Raw genomic sequence first — 20263 nt, forward strand, 5'->3', positions numbered from 1 at the left:
TAGGAAAAACATCAAACTTTATTATTTACTCAATTACATGATGGCATTCTCCTAACCATGTAGGTTTCAAAACATTTATTATTCACTTTTTAGCACTTTGACATACAGAGTATCAAAGAAAAATGTGACTTCTAACTTAATGGTGAAATAGATACCATAATATCATAGATAGTAGATTTCTAGACATATAACATGTCCTAAGTGTAACGGATTTTTCCGAAATTACATAATGTCTTTTCTACAACCAGCATGAGGGAAAATCTGTGATTTCACATCTTCATAGCCATCCATTCATGAAATCTTCCTGTAACGCACAAGACGACCACACAGTCTCCTCATTGCCATTTTCATCTCTTTGTTCCTGAATGTGTAGATGACTGGATTCAGAAAAGGAGTGATAACTGCATCAAAAATAGCAAGATATTTATCCAGGTGTGATGTGGGAGAAGGCCATGTGTAGAAAAACATCAATGGCCCAAAGAACAAAACCACTACAGTGATATGAGCCGATAGTGTGGAGACAGCCTTGGATGAGCCACCAGAGGAATGTTTCCAAACAGTAAACAAAATGAAGACATAAGAAAAGACCAGCAGGATAAAAGACCCCACAGAAATGAGCCCACTATTGACAGTAACCATGAACTCCAATTCTTGAGTGTTTGTGCAGGCAAGCCTGAGGAGCCGGGGAAGGTCACAATAAAAACTATCCAATACATTAGGGCCACAAAAAGGCAAATCTATCACAAAAACTAATTGAACCAATGAATGGATAAGGCCAATTACCCAAGAAGTTACTAAAAAGAATAGACACATCTTTGGGCTCATGATGCTCAAGTAGTGCAGAGGCTTACATATGGCCACATATCTGTCAAAGGCCATGGCTATAAGCAGCACCATCTCTGTGCCCCCAACTGCATGGCTAAAGAAGATCTACATAAGGGGCGCCTGGGTGGCTCAGTGGGTTGGGGCCTCTGCCTTCGGCTCAGGTCGTGATCCCGGGGTCCTGGGATCGAGCCCCGCATCGGGCTCTCTGCTCAGCGGGGAGCCTGCTTCCTCCCCTCTCTCTCTCTGCCTGCCTCTCTGCCTGCTTGTGATCTATGTCTGTTGAGTAAAGAAATGGAATCTTTAAAAAAAAAAAAAAAAAAAAAAAAAAAAAAAGAAGATCTACATAATACATCCACAAAAAGAGATGGCTTTATGCTTCTTAAAAATATCACAAATCATTTTAGGGGCTGTGATTGAGCAAAACAACATATCAATGACAGAGAGGTTAGCCAGGAGGAAATACATAGAAGAATGCAGATGAGCATCCAAGGTTACAGTGAACACAATGACAAGGTTTCCCATCATGCTTGCCAAGTAGAACAAAAAGGAGAAAACGAAAAGGAGAAGTTGGATCTCCCATGAATTCGTGAGTCCAAGGAACACAAACTCTGATACTATCGACTGATTCATTCCGTCCATTGCCTCAGACTTCAGGATCAGTTTTCATGTTTCCCTAAAGGAAGACAGAAAATGGAAAACAATTGCCTAGGCAAGTGTTAGTGTTCACAAAAGGAAGTCTCCAGCCCATGAAAACAGTCATATTAACAACTCCCAAAGCCAAATAATCTTCATTACATGTACTTTGGACTTCTACTTAGAGGAGCCAGCTGGTTCCCAATACCAGCATGGATTCAAAACTGCTACAACTAAATGAATTTCATCCCTGGACCTATTTCCCTTCTGTTTTCTTCACTATCACATGGCTATTTCATATTTCTTCCTGCCCTGCATTCTACTTCAATAACATCAAGGTCAACTTCAAATACTTTTGACTATGATTTCTTATGAATGGATAGGATTTCAGCCACTTATATGAACCACCTAACAATTCATACACAGCATATAGCTTTCAAAGTCTCTGTCCCATTAATCCTACTGCTTGCTTAGACTTTAAACATCTTCCTTCTTTCAGCTTTCAAAATTTCTCATTCTATTCTCTACTGTCCCATTTTCAATGTCCCAGTTCAAATCCTCTCCTCCCTCCCTTGTGAAATCTTCCAAATCTGCTTCAGTCTCTCTACTCTCTCTGCACTGTTAGCATTGATTTCATTCTGCCTCTCCTGATTATATAAGTTTCCATTTCTCAAATTAATGGGTAGTTTCTTGGGTACAGGAATCATCTAAGTTCATATGAGTATCCCCCACCTCCACCACAATCACCAGTGGAAACTAACACAACGAGTTATTTAATGAGTGCTTCACACTGGATGAATGAAGGAAGAAATTAAAGGGACTGAAGAATGACTCCTGCAGTTAAGAGAGTTTATCTTAATCCACCAAAGTTCACATTAATCATGTATTTTGTGGTACCAGTCAGGAATTATCATAGGATCCCAAGCCTCATCATGCAATTGTTTAACTACACAACATAATTATTTCACAAGAGAACTCTGTCACCAAATGAAATATGGAGTCTCAACTGTTAACTTAAAATGGCCAACAGAAAGACTTTTATATACTTTTCAAATGGAAAAAATATTTTATCTTTTAATTATACTTACTTTCCAAAAAATTCACAATTTCTAACATAACACATGAGTTGACCTGAGGCAAATAATCTCCACTAGTAGACACATAAAGATAGTCATTGAATCCCCAAAGATAAGAACTCTGCCACATAACAGTCTTTTTTCTTTTTCAAAATACATTTGGAATGGATAAAAGAATAATGGGAAAAGAAAACTGGTGAAAACAGCCAGACAGTATCTGTGTCTGCAATTGAGAGAGGGTCACAATTAGTTAGAGGGATAATGGGCACAAAAAAGAACTAAGGGACATCAGCTGAATTGCCGCAGGGGTAGCTAAGACACAATTACAGTTCTTTAAGAATTAAAAAAAAAAACTTGCCAGAAATAAATCATCAGAGGTCCACTGCTCAGTGGCTGTTTCTGATTTAGTACAACTCCATGACTCCATGTTATACCAATGAAATAATTTATATAGAAAGAAATATACAAGGTGACCCCCTCATTATCCCAAAGTCAGTTGGTGGGAGGGTTTATAGAGGATCAAGAACCCATGGCTCCCACTGAATGTTCTTTGCCCGAAATAGAAATTAGTATTAGTTGTATCTGTATTCATTCTCTGTTTCTGCAGTAATAAATTACTGGGAATTTAGTGGCTTACCAAAACACAAATGTGTGATCTCACAGTTCTAAAGATGAGAAGGCCAAAATGGGTCTTCTAAGCTAGAATTGAGGTGTCAGCAGACCTGCCTTCCTTCTAGAGGACCAAGGGGAGGATCCAGTATCTTCCTCTTCCAAGTTTGCCTGAATTCTTTGCTTCATGACCCCTTCCTCCCTCTTCAAAGTACATCATTCCAAATTCTGCCAACTATCATCATAAGAACTTCTGACTCTGACCACCCTGACTCCCACTTGTAAGGTGGGATTCATATGACTACAATATCCAGATAATCCAGGATAATTTGGCCATCTCAAAGTTCTTAATCACATTGACAAAGTCCCTTGTGCCATGTAAAGTAATATATTCACAGGCTCGGGGATTAAGACATGGATATTTTGGGGCCACTATTTTGTAACACCACAACTTCTCACAAGTGAACAGATGTTTTAGGGGGAAAAGAAAACCGTATCACTAAGCAATGAATCTGACAGAGGAACTTTCAGAGAGCCTGTCAGGAAGATGGAAGAGATATTGAAGAAGGAAGAACTGGTAGTGCATTGGGACCTTCTCCCAGAAACTACGCCTTAGACACTACTGACTCCTATTACATCCAGGACCAAGTCTAGCCAACTAATATCCACTAATGGTGAGGAACCCAAGCTGGGATTATCCCAAGATATTCAGCCAACCAATATGTTCTTGGACAACTAGGTATACAATTTAGTCCTGAGTACTTCTCCAAATGATTTTTAAATGACTTTGTTCATTAAGTCAGTAAATATTTATGAGTGCCCAGAATGCCAAGCGTCAATCTGGGCAATGAGGATACAACATGGACAAGAATTACTGCCTTTGGACAAGCATTCCTGCCTTTGTGAAGTCCATATTCATGACAGAAAATGCAGTTCTGGTCTGTTACATATGAATTTCCTTCCCTAGAAAGGGTAAGAACACTTGAAGAAATGCTGTAATTCATCAAATACTGAGGAGTCACAAATACTCCGCTTCTTTCTAGTTCAATTTCCACATTCACAGAGTCTCCTCCCAGTATTCTGACTGATTTTTTTATCTGAATTTTTACATCTATGATTTCTATCACAGTAATTTTTTAATGACTTTCTGATAAATATGCATGGATTTTATCTCCCCAAATATGGTACAAGACACTTGGGGCAGAACTGGGTACAATAGTTGTTTGTTCTCACTGGAAAGCAGCTCAGAAATGCTGCTGGCTGGATTTCTTGGCTAATTCACTCATTCATTCAACAAATATTTACATAGCAGTTATCAGGACAATTTTAAGTAAAAGTTGTTTAAGCCATTTTATGACTTAAAACTAAACCTCCATATCATGAAATATGAACTAACTAGTCAAAAATTTCTCTAGGAATGGGCAGAAAATTAAGGCAAAAAGCATTCTTTCTTATCACTAAAGGAAATAGTGAGTTATCCAAAACTCTTCCAAGGTCTCTGTGAAGTGGGAATAACAGTGAGAATATACTATGACCTAAAAATATAAGTGGTGTTTCCTCCAAATTGAAATGTGAAGAGCAAAAACAAAAACAAAAACAAAACAAAAAACAAAAAAACAAGCCGCCACCCCTGAGTGGCTCAGTCAGTTAAACATCCAACCCTTGATTTCAGCACAGGTCATGATCATGAGATGATCATGAGATGGAGTCGCAGGTCAGACTCCACACTGAGCGTGTGGAGCCTGCTTAAGATTCTCCCTCTCCCTTTCCCTCTGTTCCTTCACCCATCTCACTTGCTCACTTACTCTCTATCTTTCTCTCTAAAAAAAGAAAAGAAGTGAGAAGATAAAAGAAATACTGAGAAAACTGTTAATAACTTTGCAAGAAATAAGGTTAACAAAATCAGAAAATGATTTATTGAGCCAATTATTTATTTATTTATTTATTTATTTATTTCTGTAAAGCTTCCATAAAAACAGTTTTTTTTCCATAAAAACAGTCTAGCCAGAAGGCAAAAAGGACAATTTTGGAGGAAAAGAAAAATACATTTTTAAAATTAGAAGGGAAATTGATAAAACAATGACAAGAAGGAAGACAGCAGGACATTGGGTTTTTGAATGCAACAGGAGTCCAAGATGATCAGTTAGGGGAAAAATTGTGATGAACAGTAGAAATGGCAGACTGGAAGCTCATTCAGATAACGCAATCCCAAAAGTCGTCTCAGAATTGTTCCTAATAGCATTAGAGTTGCTTTCTTGTTAACTAACATACTGCATCCCCTAGTTTTACTTACATTGCTTAAGGGAAAGGTGCCACATTAAGCTATTATAGACAAACAAATAAGTTACCAGATGGCTCTCCTTCACTGAGATCTTATGTATGGAAGAAATGATGATTTATACAATGAAGAAACAACTGATTCATTTTAAACCTGACTCATTACCCACGAAGGATGAGCTTGAGTTGGTTGCTGCAGAAGACAGGGCAAGAAAAGATGAGCTGAGGAGGAGAGAGCCAGACTCCAGGAATGAGAGCAAAATCTGAGAACAGAAGGATAAATGGGCCAGAGACAAAAGGTACCTACTTTATATCCTGAAAAGAACAACAACAAAAAAAAAAATACTACAACTAATAAAAGGGAGATCTGGAAACTTACCCAGCTCCTATCTTCAACTATTCAAATTTCTTGAGTATCTCTCCAGAGCCTCTGAGATACAGTCTCAACAGCTTCTAGAAGGAGACAGTAGGTTCTGGGTGCCCAATCAACTTGAGACCTTGCAGACTTCCATGGAAAACAGTGCTGCTCCTTTAAGGCCATTGCCATTAGAAGATATTCCACTCTTGAGTTCTCTAATTCTGGTCTAGCTGTTACACTCAAGAATTATGACACGAATTGCAGCCATTCTTTATTTAGACTCTGATCATGATATGCATAAAATCCAGATTCTGCAGCATTTAATGGAATCATCATTTATTTTTAAACTTCTTAAAATTTAAATTCAAGTTAGTTAGCATATAGTGTATTACTGGTTTCAGGGGTAGAATTTAGTGATTCATCAGTTGCATTTAACACCCAGTGCTCATTCCATCAAGTGCCCTCCTTATGAAATCATCATTTAAATGTCTTGATTTAGGGCACCTGGGTGGCTCAATTGGTTAAGCTTTGGCTCAGGTCATGATCCTGGAGTCCTGGAATGGAGTCCCATATCCATCAGGACACCTGCTCAGCAGAGAGCCTGTTTTCTTTCTTCTCCTTCTGCCCTTCCCCCTCCCTCATATTTTCCATTTCTCTCTCTCTCTCAAATAAGTAAATTAAAATCTTAAATAAATAAATAAATATCTTGATTTATATGGAATCAGAATTTGGGAACCCCTTAGAATAGATTCATGGGAATTTTACATTTTAAAATATTCTGGGGGGAAAAAGAGTGAAAGCTGCTCATTATCCCCAATTAATAAAATCATTCAGTTGGAAGAGATCTAAAAATATGTTCTGACACAGTTCCTTTCTTTAGTTTCTCCATCCTGGATATGTCAGTTTCTCTACAGTTTACATGGTTTGAAAATTCATTTTCTTCCTTGGCATCCCACTATTTATTAACGTAATAGACCAAAGGTTCATCCTTACAAAAAGAAAATCTCTCATCCTTTCAAGTAAGCTGATGGCCACTTGATTCTTTCTCTGTGAACATAAAGACATTGTCAGCAATTCCTTCAGATAAATATCTTATATGCTTGAACATGGTAAAAGCAAATAAAGATCACTCATCTGTGCCCTCTAGTTTTAACCACCTCAATTCCTTTAGTCTTCCTTCATAGGATTATCTTCCATCCCTTCATCCTTGGCACTCTGCCTAACCATCCTCATTTCACCACTAAACATCTCACTGCAGTGACCTAGAAAAAATCTAACAAATGTTTAAAGAATGCAAACAAAAGCAGGAGGCTTGATTACAGGTTGTGAAACATTACATATTTAGTTCCCTACTTTTTCTCCACCCTTCCAACACTTAATTTTATCCTACACTACATTAGTTTAGTTTAGAGTGATTTAGTTCCTTAGATATTTTTCTTCTAAGCAGGTTTTTAATTATTCTTTCTCCATCATGATTCTATGAAATTGGGGTTTTATTTTTTTTATTTCATTTATCACTTATACCTACTTAAGTTTAATTCAGTTCTTTGTGTTGACAACCATTTGTATTTATTCTCCTACTCTACTTGTCATCTCCCCACCACCACCTGTTTCTTTCTGACTCTGAGCCAAAACATAATTGAAATAGACAAATAACAAACCATTATCAGGGTTTTTCTTATCACTGAAGTTTATCTAGTTTAATACCTTCATCCTCTTGTCAACGTCATTCCATCCTTCCCTTGGAGCTACTCCCAGACTATTATCACAAATGCACAAAGGTATATAAAATATTTCTTAAAAATGGAAAATATAGCTAATTACTTGAACCAAGGGATAGTGACCAATTAATCAAGAAAAATGTCTCCTAAAAATATATTCATTGTGATCATAGCAACAAAGGAAAGTGTTCTAAATGAGTCATGGGAGGGAGGAATGACACTTCTCTTTAAGAAGTGTCGATTATGGGACGCCTGGGTGGCTCAGTTGGTTAAGCGGCTGCCTTTGGCTCAGGTCATGATCCCAGCCTCCTGGGATCGAGTCCCACATCAGGCTCCTTGCACTGCAGGGAGCCTTCTTCTCCCTCTGCCTCTGCCTGCCACTCTGCCTGCCACTCTTTCTACCTGTGCGCTCACGCTCGCTCTCTCTCTCCCTCTCTCTCTCTCTCTCTCTCTCTGACAAGTAAATAAATAAGAAGTGTCAATTATGGGGAACCTGGGTGGCTCAGTGGTTAAAGTCTCTGGCTTCAGCTCAGGTCATGATCCCAGGGTCCTGGGATCCAGCCCTGCATCGGGCTCTCTACTCGGCAGGGAGCCTGCTTCCCCCTCTTTCTCTCTGCCTGCCTCTCTGCCTACTTGTGATCTCTCTCTGTCAAATAAATAAAATCTTTTTTAAAAAATGTCAATTATTTCTCTTTCGATTTTTTCGAATAATCTCTTGATTATTATCTCTGCCACTTTAAATCCTATGATGAATAATAAAAGCAACCTTAGATAATTTAATAATATTCACTTTCTGAGAAATTAATACAAATTACTTGGAACAACCTGATAAATATCAAATTTCTCTGTATATAAGTAGGAAAGTAGGAAGTAGGAAACTGAAAGAAAAAAACTAAAAATTTATAAGTAAAAAATAGCTGCAGAAGTAACATGTTGTGAGTCACTACTCTTTCATTAAGGTCACATAATAAATGAATTGAGCACGTTTAACATCACTAGGGGTGGCATGTATGTATTATATACCCCTGGTACGATTAAATTAAAAAGCCACTTCATATCTATAGTATTCTTTACAAAAAACAAAAATCCCAGTCTAATTTTGAGGGAAAATTTCAGACAAACCCAAATTGAGGGACATTTATAAAATGCCTGACCAACACCCCCAAAAGCCATCATAGCAATTGTAAATAAGGTCAGACTGAGACACCCTCAAACCAGACTATGCTAAGAAATCATAACAAAATGCTGTGTGCTTTCCTGCATTGAACTCTGGAAAAGAAAAGGACATTAAAAGAAACACTGGTGAAAACTGAATAAAGTCTAGCACTGAGTTAACAGGAATGTACCAGTGTTGATCTCTCAGTGTATGGACCACAGAAATGTAAGATGTAAGATGATAACATTAGAAGAAACAGTTGAAACTGAAGCTGGCAAGGGCTATATAGGGACTCCATAGAACACCTTTGCAACTTCTTGGTAGCCCTGAAACTGTCCAAAATGAAAGCTCTATTTAAACGAAACAAGAAATCAGAAAAGAAATGTAAAAATAGGGCCAAATAGATTTATTAAGTGAAAATCATTCATGAACATGAACATGAAGCTCTGCTATATGACAAACAGATATTCAAGAGACAAGGTGAATAATATGGCGGAACCCGGGACGCCTGGGTGGCTTAGTTGGTTGAGTAGCTGCCTTCGGCTCGGGTCATGATCCCGGCTTCCTGGGATCAAGTCCCACATCGGGCTCCTTACTCGGCGCGGGGAGCCTGCTTCTCCCTCTGCCTCTGCCTACCACTCTGTCTGCCTGTGCTCGCTCGCTCGCTCTCTCTAACAAATAAATAAATTTAAAAAAAAAATTAAAAAAAAAAAATATGGCAGAACCCATCAGTGACAGCTTAACAACCCAATGGAGACATGATACTTAGCCACTGAGGAAACAAGATCTAAAGTGACAGAAGGCAGCAAAGGACCAGGAGCCTGGCAACCTGGACTCTGGATTTAAATCTTACATATAGTCCCTTTAGGATCTTGAGCTAATTAACTAATTTTCCAGTACCTGAAACTTTTTAAAACAGGGAAACTCTATGAGATGATTTACCTTAATATTAAAAACCCATGAGAACCTCCCTAATTGAATTTTAATAATTTTCTAAGTAACTGTGTGTGCTCTATGAACTATTATCTTTCAGATCTAAGCTATCCTTCATACTCTGCCAGGATGCAGGAGCTAAGGCTCTACAAACTCATTTCTTTTTGGCCAACTCTGTCATTTGGGGGCACTAAAGGGAGACTACAAGGTGGAAGAGGAAGGAGGGAATTCCTTGCTCCTTCCTGTTTGCTGCCTGTGGGCTTCCTTTCTGCTCACCATGCCTGTGAGCATTACCCAACCACACTGTTCACCTCGACAACCTTGGTTTCTTTCCCAGGCAACAGCTGCCATCCAACCTTAGAAGAGCTCATCTTCTCAGAAACACCTGTGTTACCAGCAGTATCCTTGCCTCAGGGGTGGTGTCCCTGCCCTTCTCTAAACTCAGAGACCTTAGCACCAACCAAGCAGCAGCCCTTCCTCAGATATGTGAGTTTCAACTCCACGGGTCCTTCCTCCAAGATTTTAATAGCTTTTTATTTTTAAGTTTTAGTAATTCTGACTTCTTCCCTTCATTTTCTATCCCAAGGACTGAGAGCTTCTTCCTACAAATGCTGTGTCTGTGATACCTCACTGTTCGTCCACTTTCAAAAACTAGTTAAAAGCTTTTACTTAGCTAACCATTCTTTACACTAAATTTTTCCTTTCAAACTAACTGGTATGGTTAATTTGTCTCCTTACTGGAGCCTGGAAAAGCCAAATTAGCAATGGAACAATGAGGGAAGCTAACAGATAATGAGCTGCAAAAATAGAAAACAAATCAGCTATATAGTAAGACAAATCAGATGAAGGAAAAATTAATATTTATCTTTAAAGTAAGAGAGACTACTGACATGGGGAAAATAGAAAATGAACAGTGAGCCACATATTGCCTTTCAAAGGGGATTGTTTCACATTTATACTAATTCTGTTTGGCACCATATCACGGTAAGACCACTGGTGAGATAAGAAAACCATGACCACAGTGCCTGGGTGGCTCAGTCAGTTAAGTGTGTGACTTCAGCTCAGGTCATGATCTTGGGGTTCTGAATCCAGCCCTGCTTCAGGCTCCCTCCTCAGTGCGAAGTCTGCTTCTGCCTCTCCCTCTGTCCCTCCCCCTGCTTGTGTTCTCTCTCTCTTGCTCGTTTGCTCGCTCTCTCTCATAAACAAACAAATGCAAGAAAACCATGACCTATAAGTCTCTTACAGAAGCAGAGTCCAGAGAACGACATCACCATGCAATCCTCTGCATGTTTAAGAGACTTTGCTCTAATTCACAAACTGAGAACATAGTCTCCTCATTGCCACCTTCATCTCCTTATTCCTAAAAGTGTAGATGACTGGATTCAGAAAGGGAGTAAGAACTGCATCAAAGATGGCAAGGAACTTATCCAGATGTGATGTGGGAAACGGCCACACATAGAAGAAAATTAATGGCCCAAAGAACAAAACAACTACAGTGACATGAGCTGCCAGAGTGGAGAGGGCCTTGGACATACTCCCCAAAGATTTTTTCTGAACAGTCACCAAAATAAAGGTGTAAGAGATGATTAGAATCAAAAAGGAGGCCACAGAAATAAAGCCACTATTGGCAGTAACCATGAATCCCAATGTGTTTGTCTCTGTGCAAGCAAGTTTGATAAACCGAGGAAGGTCACAAAAAAAGCTATCTAATTCATTAGGCCCACAGAAAGGCAAGTCCACAACAAAAGCCAGTTGAGTCACTGAATGAATAAGGCCAATGATCCAGGATGCAACCAGAAATAAAATGCACCTCCGTGGGGTCATGATGGTCAGGTAGTGGAGGGGCTTACATATGGCAACATATCTGTCAAAGGCCATGGCGATGAGCAGCACCATCTCACTGCCCCCAACTGCGTGGATAAAGAAGATCTGAACTACACAGCCCCTAAAAGAGATGGTTTTGCACTCTCTTAAAAGATCGTAAATCATCTTGGGAGCTGTGGAAGAGCAAAATATCAAGTCGATGACGGAAAGGTTGGCCAGCAGGAAGTACATGGGGGACTGTAAACGAGGGTCAGAGGTCACAGTTAGCACAATGAGGAGGTTTCCCATCAGGCTGGCCACGTAGAACACACAGGAAAAGAGGAAGAGAAGGAGCTGGATCTCCGGTGAGGTGGAGAGTCCCAGGAACACAAACTCCAACACTACGGAGTGGTTGCCTCCATCCATGGTCTCTCTCAGCAGTGACACCTCTCATGCCACCTGAAAGAGGAGAGTAAGGAGAAACTGTTGTAGGAAAAAAGCACGGAACTTAATCTTGGGCGATTCAGTCATTGTCAAAAAAGTAGACCAAGGCTCATGTGTGCTCTTGGAAACCATTGTCACAAAGCAATTCAGATATCTTTTTCATGTGTTTCATAACCACAATGCAAAGCAAAGAATAAGGATCCTTTGCTTACTTAGATTGGTAGTTCTGTTGTATTTTTTCTGGCATTGTTTCATAATCATATCTCATAGATGACTATGAATTAACAGGCTTTCAGAAATTACCTAACTACATGAAATTATGCAGTTATGGTACATTTCATAATTTGGACATATCGCACTATAATGTTACCACATCCATGACCACGTTGACAACTCTATGAAAATCTTTATAAGTTTTCTTTGAAGACATGATCTGTAAATTTCTCATATCTGTAAATTAGCAAGACAAGACGAGTTATTTAGGGGAAAAAAGGAAAGAGAGGCATAGAGAATGCCAGAGCATGGCATTCACCATCCCATAGGAGAATAAGTTCTAGTGAGAGGGACACTGTTATGGGTTCTGTGGAGGGGATTCTGCATAGGGGCCAAGAGAAGAAGGAATGTGAGACCAGAATGACAAGGATAAGTCATAAATGCCAGTGGAAGTCAAAAAGTAAAAGTGAAAATATCAGTCTTTGCACATGGCTCTCTTGACATATATTAAAAAAACTTAACCTCATTCTGAGTTAAATAAATGTATGCTAAAACAGCAAGACACTAGTTTTTCTTATGACATTGGCAGGGATTTAAACACTTGAAATAATCAGAGTTTGAGAGGAATTGAGGAAACAGTCTCATAACTGGTGGTGGTAGAATAAACTGATAAAACATTTGCCAAGCTGGTGATACCTTCCAAAATTGTCAATGCTCAAATACTTTGACTCAGCGATTCTACTTCTCAGAAAAGATATCTGGATATATGTGTGTGTGCACAGTAACAAAGTGAACAAAGAAGAGATACAGACTGGTGGTTGCCAGAGGGTAGGGAGGTTGAAAGGATGGATGAAATAGGTGGTGGCAGTCAAGAAATTAAATTATAAAATCAATAAGTCATGAGGATGTAATGCAAAGCATGGTGGCTAGAAGTCCGTAGGAATGTATTGGCTATTTGTAAGTTGCTAAGAGAGTAAATCTTGAAAGTTCTTATTGTGGCAATCATTTTGCTGTGTATACAAATATTGAGTCATTATCTTCTACACTTGGAATTGATATAATATATCAATTACACCTCAATTTTAAAAAGATACAAGGAGTTAAGGGGCCCACTCTTGGTTTTGGCTCAGGTCCTGACCACAGGGTCTTGAGATTAAAGCCCCAGATGGGCCACAGGCTCAGCACAGAGTCTGCTTAAGACACTCTCTCACTCTCCCTCTGCACCCCTCCCCCGCCATGTGCACCATCACTCTCTCTAAAATAAAAGAAAAAAAATCCTTTTTTAAAAAGATACAGAGATGTTTACTGAAGCATTGCTGCTTATAAAAGCAAAAACCTGAGAATAAATTCAATGTGTAGAAATAAGGGACTAATTAAATAATTTCTATTAGATCCCATCTATGGAATACTGTGTAGCCATTTATTTTGCTAAAGTTGACCTAAATGTACATAAACAGGATAGACAGAAGGAAAGGGGGCAGTTTCTTACATTCATCTTATCCTATCTGGTTTTCTAATATTTATACAAAAAAATTATATACATAAAATTACATAAATTACAAAACAGATTAACAATGCCTCAGTTGATATGCAAAAAGAAAAGGTAATAATAATTACCCCAAAGAAGTACAAAATTATCCAGGAAAAGGGATCTTTTGCTTTTCACTTATAAGCTCTTACCTACTTACATTCTTGCAGTAAACATGTCAATTTCACCTTTACAAAAAAGTCAGTGTATGTGGATCTGAAAAATTATACAATTTGTATCTCTGGGATTTGAATCTTCCAAAGATGACTTCATAATGTATCTTCACAAAGATCAAAGCTACACCTAAGATATTTGTTAACTTTGTTACTATACTCCTTCCTATCCCTCCCACTCTTAGCTGAACAGCCTCCTCTTCCCTGGGCAGACACTCAAATGGTATTTACCCCTCCCTCACAGACACTCAAATATTCCAGCCCATGGCTTCCCTCCACGTTTTTCCCTCAGCCTGCAGTGCCCAGGCCTCCATTACATCTCTCCAGTTCACCCCGTTCTTCAACTGCCCACTCTGCAAAAACCCTTCCTCTATGAAGTCCTCTTTGACCCTCTTACTTTACATACATGGGGAAAGGACAAATTTTTCCTACAGTCTTGTGACAAAACCAGACACATTAACAATTATAGCATTCTGTTACTGCTCTAACAAAGACCACTATCTAATTCTCCAATGCTAAACATAAAGGTTTCTAAATCTATGTTTAAAAAATACCCTTTTTAGACTTTTTCTTGATGCTGGTGTTAATGATATTCACACTGATAAAAAGCAGTTCAGCTCAGAAAAAGATTCCTTTCACAGGGATCATTACCAGGAACCTCCTCCCTAATGCAATTCATCCAAGAAAATGATTGATCCTAAATTACCCTCCCGGAAGCTGACAGTTATTCCATCAACACTTCCAAATTTCACTCCATCCCAAACTCTTGTTAGTTTTACACAAGACCTTATTTTATCTTCCCCATTTTGGGAAGATAAAATATAATATCATATTACATATGATATATATTATATATGTTATATATGAAATATATATATATATATACACTAGATAATTCCTAAAATAGGCAAAAAGCTGGAAAACAGGATGGTACACTCATTGGTGGTCCAGCTTCCTAGCCAGTCTTTCACTTTCTGCCTAACTGAAAAATTGAGGTCTCTAGGGGCCATACCTCCTATCAATCTCCACTTTTAAACAAAGGCAGAATAGTAGTTTAAATCTGATTTTTCCATGCGGGCAAGTGAAACTGGCCCCTTAACTCCTTCTGCAAAAGGAAAACACAGTATCAGTGGTGATCAGCAACTAAATTCCAGGACACCTTTTTAGTGTCCCAAGTGTCACAACTGTTCAACACGCAGCATTGACCACTGCCCACACCCCCACCACAAGCCCACAACGTAAGAAATTAGAGATTCCTCAGAGATCATCTAGGGACCAGTTGACTCTCTTCTCTCCCCAGGTCTGCTCATCTTTGTGCTGGCCAGCACAGACAGCAAAAAAATTAGAAGTGATGTGGGCTCACCTCCAACTCAAGCAAGGATGATGATTCTGGAGTATTTTGAAAGTAGATCAATGTTGAGGTCACTCAAAGACTGGTAGTCCTCTCCTTCTGAACCTGAGTCTCAAATTACTCACAAGGTTAAGTTTAAATTATAGTTACTGGAAAAGAATAAAATTCATGGAGAAACATCTCAATCTCATCATCCTATGGGTTTCTCCACTAGTTTGCTTCTCTGGAGATGTGTAAAGAGTGCTCAGGACAGGATAGCACAAAAATGTACAGAAATGCGCACTGGGGCTGCAAGCTGTCAGAGTGATTGTTTCTACTGCTATCAATGCAGCAAGCCCTGCAAAAGACTGTCATTGCAGGGACCAGAATGAAACTGCTAGTGATTGTAAAATCTGTTTATTTTAGAGTTAGGAAAACCCAGGTGTAGGGAGGATAAACAGCATTACTGAAGCGAAGGAACAAGCCAGTGGTCAACCCAGAATCAGTACAGTTGACTCTTGGTTTCTAGACAATCCAGGGGATCTCCACTACACCACACTTCTTTATCTGGAATGGTCCAACCTGGACCTCCAGTGTGTGGCCCAGGAAATCATAATATAGCAAAGCTACTTTCTTCAGCCTTGTCCAACATTCTTCTGGCTTTATTCCCATTGGACTCAGATATTCTGCTCCTACTATATTCTGGAGTCCAACACTCAAGACACATCTGCAAATGTCACTAGAATAACTCCTCCAATACAGATCATGAAGTGGTGGTTTGACTCCACTCATCTTGCTGTCTTCTCTATTTTGGATGTGAGTTTATCTGCTATAATCTCCCTGTTGAGTAACAGAATTGATTCATTTCTTCTAGTTGTTTAGATCTCCCTTCTCACTGCTCTGTGTATTTCCACTTGAAGTTCTCATTTGCATCAAAGACTGCATCCACCTCTCTAACTCACCTGGACCCATGTCAAAATGACCATGGACTCAGATGACCCCAGAATGCAGAGCTCTTGCCTTTGGAACGTTATTACCAGCTGGCATAAAAAGCCCTGTGTAATGCCTCCAAGCAGAAAACACAGCTAATTAGCAACACTGGAACACTACTTGAGCATTACTGTAGAGACCTGGGATTGCCACTGTAGTACATTTAGCCAAGGGAGTTGTGTCCTAGAACCACAGAAATTTGGCCACAGCAACCAAAGGGAAAAGTTTGTAATAGGTTACTTGAGAGGAGAAGGAAAGGAGCCTAAATGAAAAATATACACCTTCAAACAAGTGAAAATAATGCTAATCATCTCCATAGGCAGGAAGAGAGAGAGAAAGAGGAGGTAATGCAGGGTTCCAATGTGGCACTGACCATCACCTGTGTCCCATTAGAAAGAATAACTAACATAGAGGTAATAAGATATGCTGATGTCCCATAAAAAGTTAGCTAGTCCTTTATTATGTGTGTGATATGGAGAGATGAAGAGGGTGCTCTCACAGCAACGCAAGGGGATGAACCCAAATGATAGTGGAGCTGGGGTGAGGCAAATCACTAACGGTTTAATCTCTCATAGGTCAGCTTCTTAAAAAGAAACATCAACAAAACAGAAAATCTCCTCCAGTTATATTGTCTGTCTTTACATCAAAAGTATGCAGAGGGTCAGTGATGTGGCCACTGATAAACTATAATTACATAGAGCACTCTATCACTTACCTATTTCTGTACGACAAAGTAGCTTAAGGCAAGGACATTCACCTGCTCCTGACTCTGCAGTTACCGCTGAGCTCAGCTGGTCAGGTCTCATGCTGATCTCACCTGGCTTTTCTCATGAGGCATCAGTTATCTGGCAGCTTGGGACTGGAGGTTTAAGGTGGCTTCATTCACATGTCAAGGGCCATGGTACTTGTGAGCTGGGCCTCTCTCTCCAAGGGGTCTTTTTTCATTCAGTAGTCTTGCACAATTTCCTTTCAGGGTGGTAGGAACATTACAGGACAACAAAGGCTAAAGGTGCAAAGCAAACTATGCCTCAGTTCTGGAATTCATGCAATATCATCTTTGCCACATTCCATTGGTTAAAGCAAGGCAGGAGACCAGGCCAGATTTCAGTTTGGGAAATAGACTCTACTGCTTGACAAGAGAAGGTGTAAAATATTGTAACCATGTTCTTCAATTAACTAGAGGCTGCCTATCTACTCATTTGTGAGTTGTGTTGATTGGCTAAGTCTCAGTTAATCTTAATATAAGGAACTGGTATGTGTCCTGTAGAGTTTCATGGTGCTTTTGCTCCAAATAATACTAACTCAAAGTAGTTAACTCAGCAGCTCTCTCCCATTCCTGTATTTGTTTTCGATTTAACTGGTTTAGAATAATTAATTGCAATGTCTTAATGAGTTTATATCCTGATACTATATATGAGACTAGGTTAAGCCACATGACTTTCTAGAGTCTCCTGTGTACAGGACAGACCAGCCTCCTAATGGTTGAAGAATATTCAAGAACACTGAGGCAGAGACACAGCCATTTTACTTGATTGGAAAGGAGCCTAGAGTTCCTGTGGGATTGAAATTTCTCGCCATTAACACGTAAGAACTGGATGATGAGTTTGAGTTGTCCTAAAGAGGGCAATTGAATGCATCTGAGAGAAAGTCATTATGAAAGCAAAAAATATCTGGTAAAGTAGGCAAGACTAAGAAGTCCTGGTGTTAGAGCAGGCAGTGATCCCAGGCACAGAGCTAGCGTATGCATGACCAGCCTTCCAACACAGCCTCTCCACCATGTCCCTGTGCTCTCTGGGTATGATAGGGCTGTGAAACAAAGAAAAGGCCTGTGATACTAGAGCCCAGATCTCTTCTGTGGGAATCCCTTCACAGAAGAGGCTGTGAGGAACAGCATAAAGTAAGGCAAGGCCAACAGTCCAGGGCAGTCCTCCACAGGTTCAGACCACAGCCTGTGGGCAACTGGCCATCAGCCTTTTGGGAGAGGTGGGCAATGACCTAAGCAGAGAACTGTATGCCACATTTCCTCTGTCCCTGAAGCAGAGAATGGCTACGGCCTGGCCAACAGAACGCAGTCTGTGCTCGTAGGAGAATCTTCCCACCAAGTACTCTTGAGAGAACACTTAGTGGGGAGAACCCAGGAAAAGATTTCATTTCTGCTTCAGAAGCAGGTCAAAGAAATGAGACTTGGAATGTTGTGGTAAATATGACACATTCATACTCAGCAGGGCCTGCACCTGGTGTTTCGACTATCTCATTTTTACTTTTTTAACTTGATTGTGTGCCTGCTTATTGAAGAGCATGTGTAGACATAAAATGTTGGAGGCCTAGATAAATATTTTACTTAAACCAAACATTGTCTTTTTACCAATCGAAAGATATTCAAGCCTAGGTTTATGAAATTAATGAATCTCTTTCCCTTCACCTAGAGATAATCTCTACAATAAATGGTGTTGAGAAAAGTGGATATCCATGTGCAAGAGAATGAAATTGGACCCTTAGCTTACACCATTTACAAAATCAACTCAAAGTGGATTAAGGACTTTAAACATTTAAACATAAGACCTGAAATTGTTAAACTTCTAGAAAAAACATACGGAAAAACTCCTTGACATTGTTCTGAGAGATGATTTTTTTTTATTTGACACTGAAAGCACAGCTACAAAATCAAAAGTTAAAAAGTAGGACTGAATCAAACTCAGAAACTCTCCACAGCAAGGGAAACAATCAGTACAGTGAAAAGGTACCCTACAGAATGACAGAAATATTTACAAATGATATATCTGATAAGGGGTTAATATCCAGAATATGCAAATAACTCATACAACTGCATGGCAAAATAATAATAATCTGGGGGGAGACAAGATGGCGGGGAAGTAGGAGGAGGCGCCTTTTCAACCTGCACCCTAAAGTGAGCTGATTACCTACCAAAGAACTCCGATCACCTATGAAATCAGCCTGAGATCAGAATTATACACGTCTGGATCTCTACGGGGGCCAGAAGACGCCAGTGGGCAGGTAAAGTGGAGTGGGAACGTCGGACTGATATCGGAAGATAAACAAAAGGGGGAGGGAGCCACCAGAGGCGACCGACTGAAAAATAATACCCCGATACGAGAGTGCCCGGCATCTGGGGACCAGCATTAACTTGGAGTCTTGTTGAAAGCACTCAAAAGAGCAAAGACTCGAGCGGGGAAATTGTGGGAATCGGGGCGGATAGGGATAGGGACTCAAGTCCCCAAACCCAGGGCAGCATCCCCTGGCGCTGAGCCGGAGAGTGCGGTGGAGAAACCTGGTCTTTGTCCCGGAGCCGCCAGTGCGCCCGAGAACGGGTGGAGTCCGGCTCCCGTGAGGGGCTGGGAGCCACACCAGACGGCAGAACGCGCACCTTACTGGAGATGCGCGCGTGCCTCAACCTCCCCTGAGAGAGGTGCACGCCCAGCCTGGTGTTCTGGGACCCACGCAGCGATAGACCCACGCGGCAATAGAGCCGATAGAGCTGGAGGCGCCGTGCCCCAAACCATCCCCTGGGAGAGGTGCGCGCAAGACCTGAGCTCTTAGCCCCAGCCAACGGGAAAATCTCAGTGTGCGATTGCTGCTTGGAACCTCTCTGGCGGTCTGGAGCTGCCCAGACAGCCACAGCTGCCTTGGTTTTGCGTACAAGGAGGAGATCCTGCGTCCCCAGGGACCGTGACTCAGAACCTGCTCTGCCAGCGGCCCAGCGGCTGCAGCACCTGCAGGGGAGCAGACTGAGGCTTCTCTCTGAGAGGGAGGTTGGGGTGCAGTTTTCTTTCCTCTAAACCTCCAAAAACCATCAAAAGCTGTCAAGGCGAGAGAAAAGAAGTGAACAAACATAAAAACCTCCAGAGAACAAAAACCTGAAAAAAAACGTTTTTCTCAGAGCCCACCCCCTTGAGGGGGTCGGGAGGACTTAACTCAGGGAACATCATTGACTGAAAACCCACGTGGCAGCCCCCTCCCCCAGAAAACAAATCAGGAAAAAAAAAAAAAAAAGACTACAAGAGAACAACCACCACTACTTCATAGATACAACTTTTATTTTTAATTCTTTCCCACTATTCTGGTTCATTTTTTTTCTTTTTTTATATAGATAATTTTTTAACCTATTTACCATCACAGTGAGATGTCCAGTACATCAAATTCCATGATAAACTTCTAACCTGAATTTTTTGATAC

General features: G+C 40.2%; 1 protein-coding gene across 4 annotated transcripts in view; it reads right to left on the reverse strand.

Annotated features, from left to right (window-relative positions):
* Positions 1-291: 291 nt before the first annotated feature.
* The window catches only part of LOC308346813 (olfactory receptor 4F15), a gene marked incomplete at both ends in the record, with an annotated part of 31963 nt that continues 11991 nt past the window's right edge, over positions 292-20263 (reverse strand). Inside the window, 2 exons of one of the 4 annotated variants that reach the window (XM_080809861.1) lie at positions 292-919; positions 1169-1476. In XM_080809861.1, coding sequence (XP_080665987.1) covers positions 292-919; positions 1169-1464 — 924 coding nt within the window. Of the gene's footprint in view, positions 920-1168; positions 1477-10893; positions 11818-20263 lie in introns of those variants that run through there. The other 3 variants (XM_080809859.1, XM_080809860.1, XM_080809858.1) reach the window with 3 other exon arrangements.

Source organism: Martes martes (assembly GCF_963455335.1).
Source record: "Martes martes genome assembly, chromosome: 7".
Lineage (NCBI taxonomy): Eukaryota > Metazoa > Chordata > Mammalia > Carnivora > Mustelidae > Martes > Martes martes.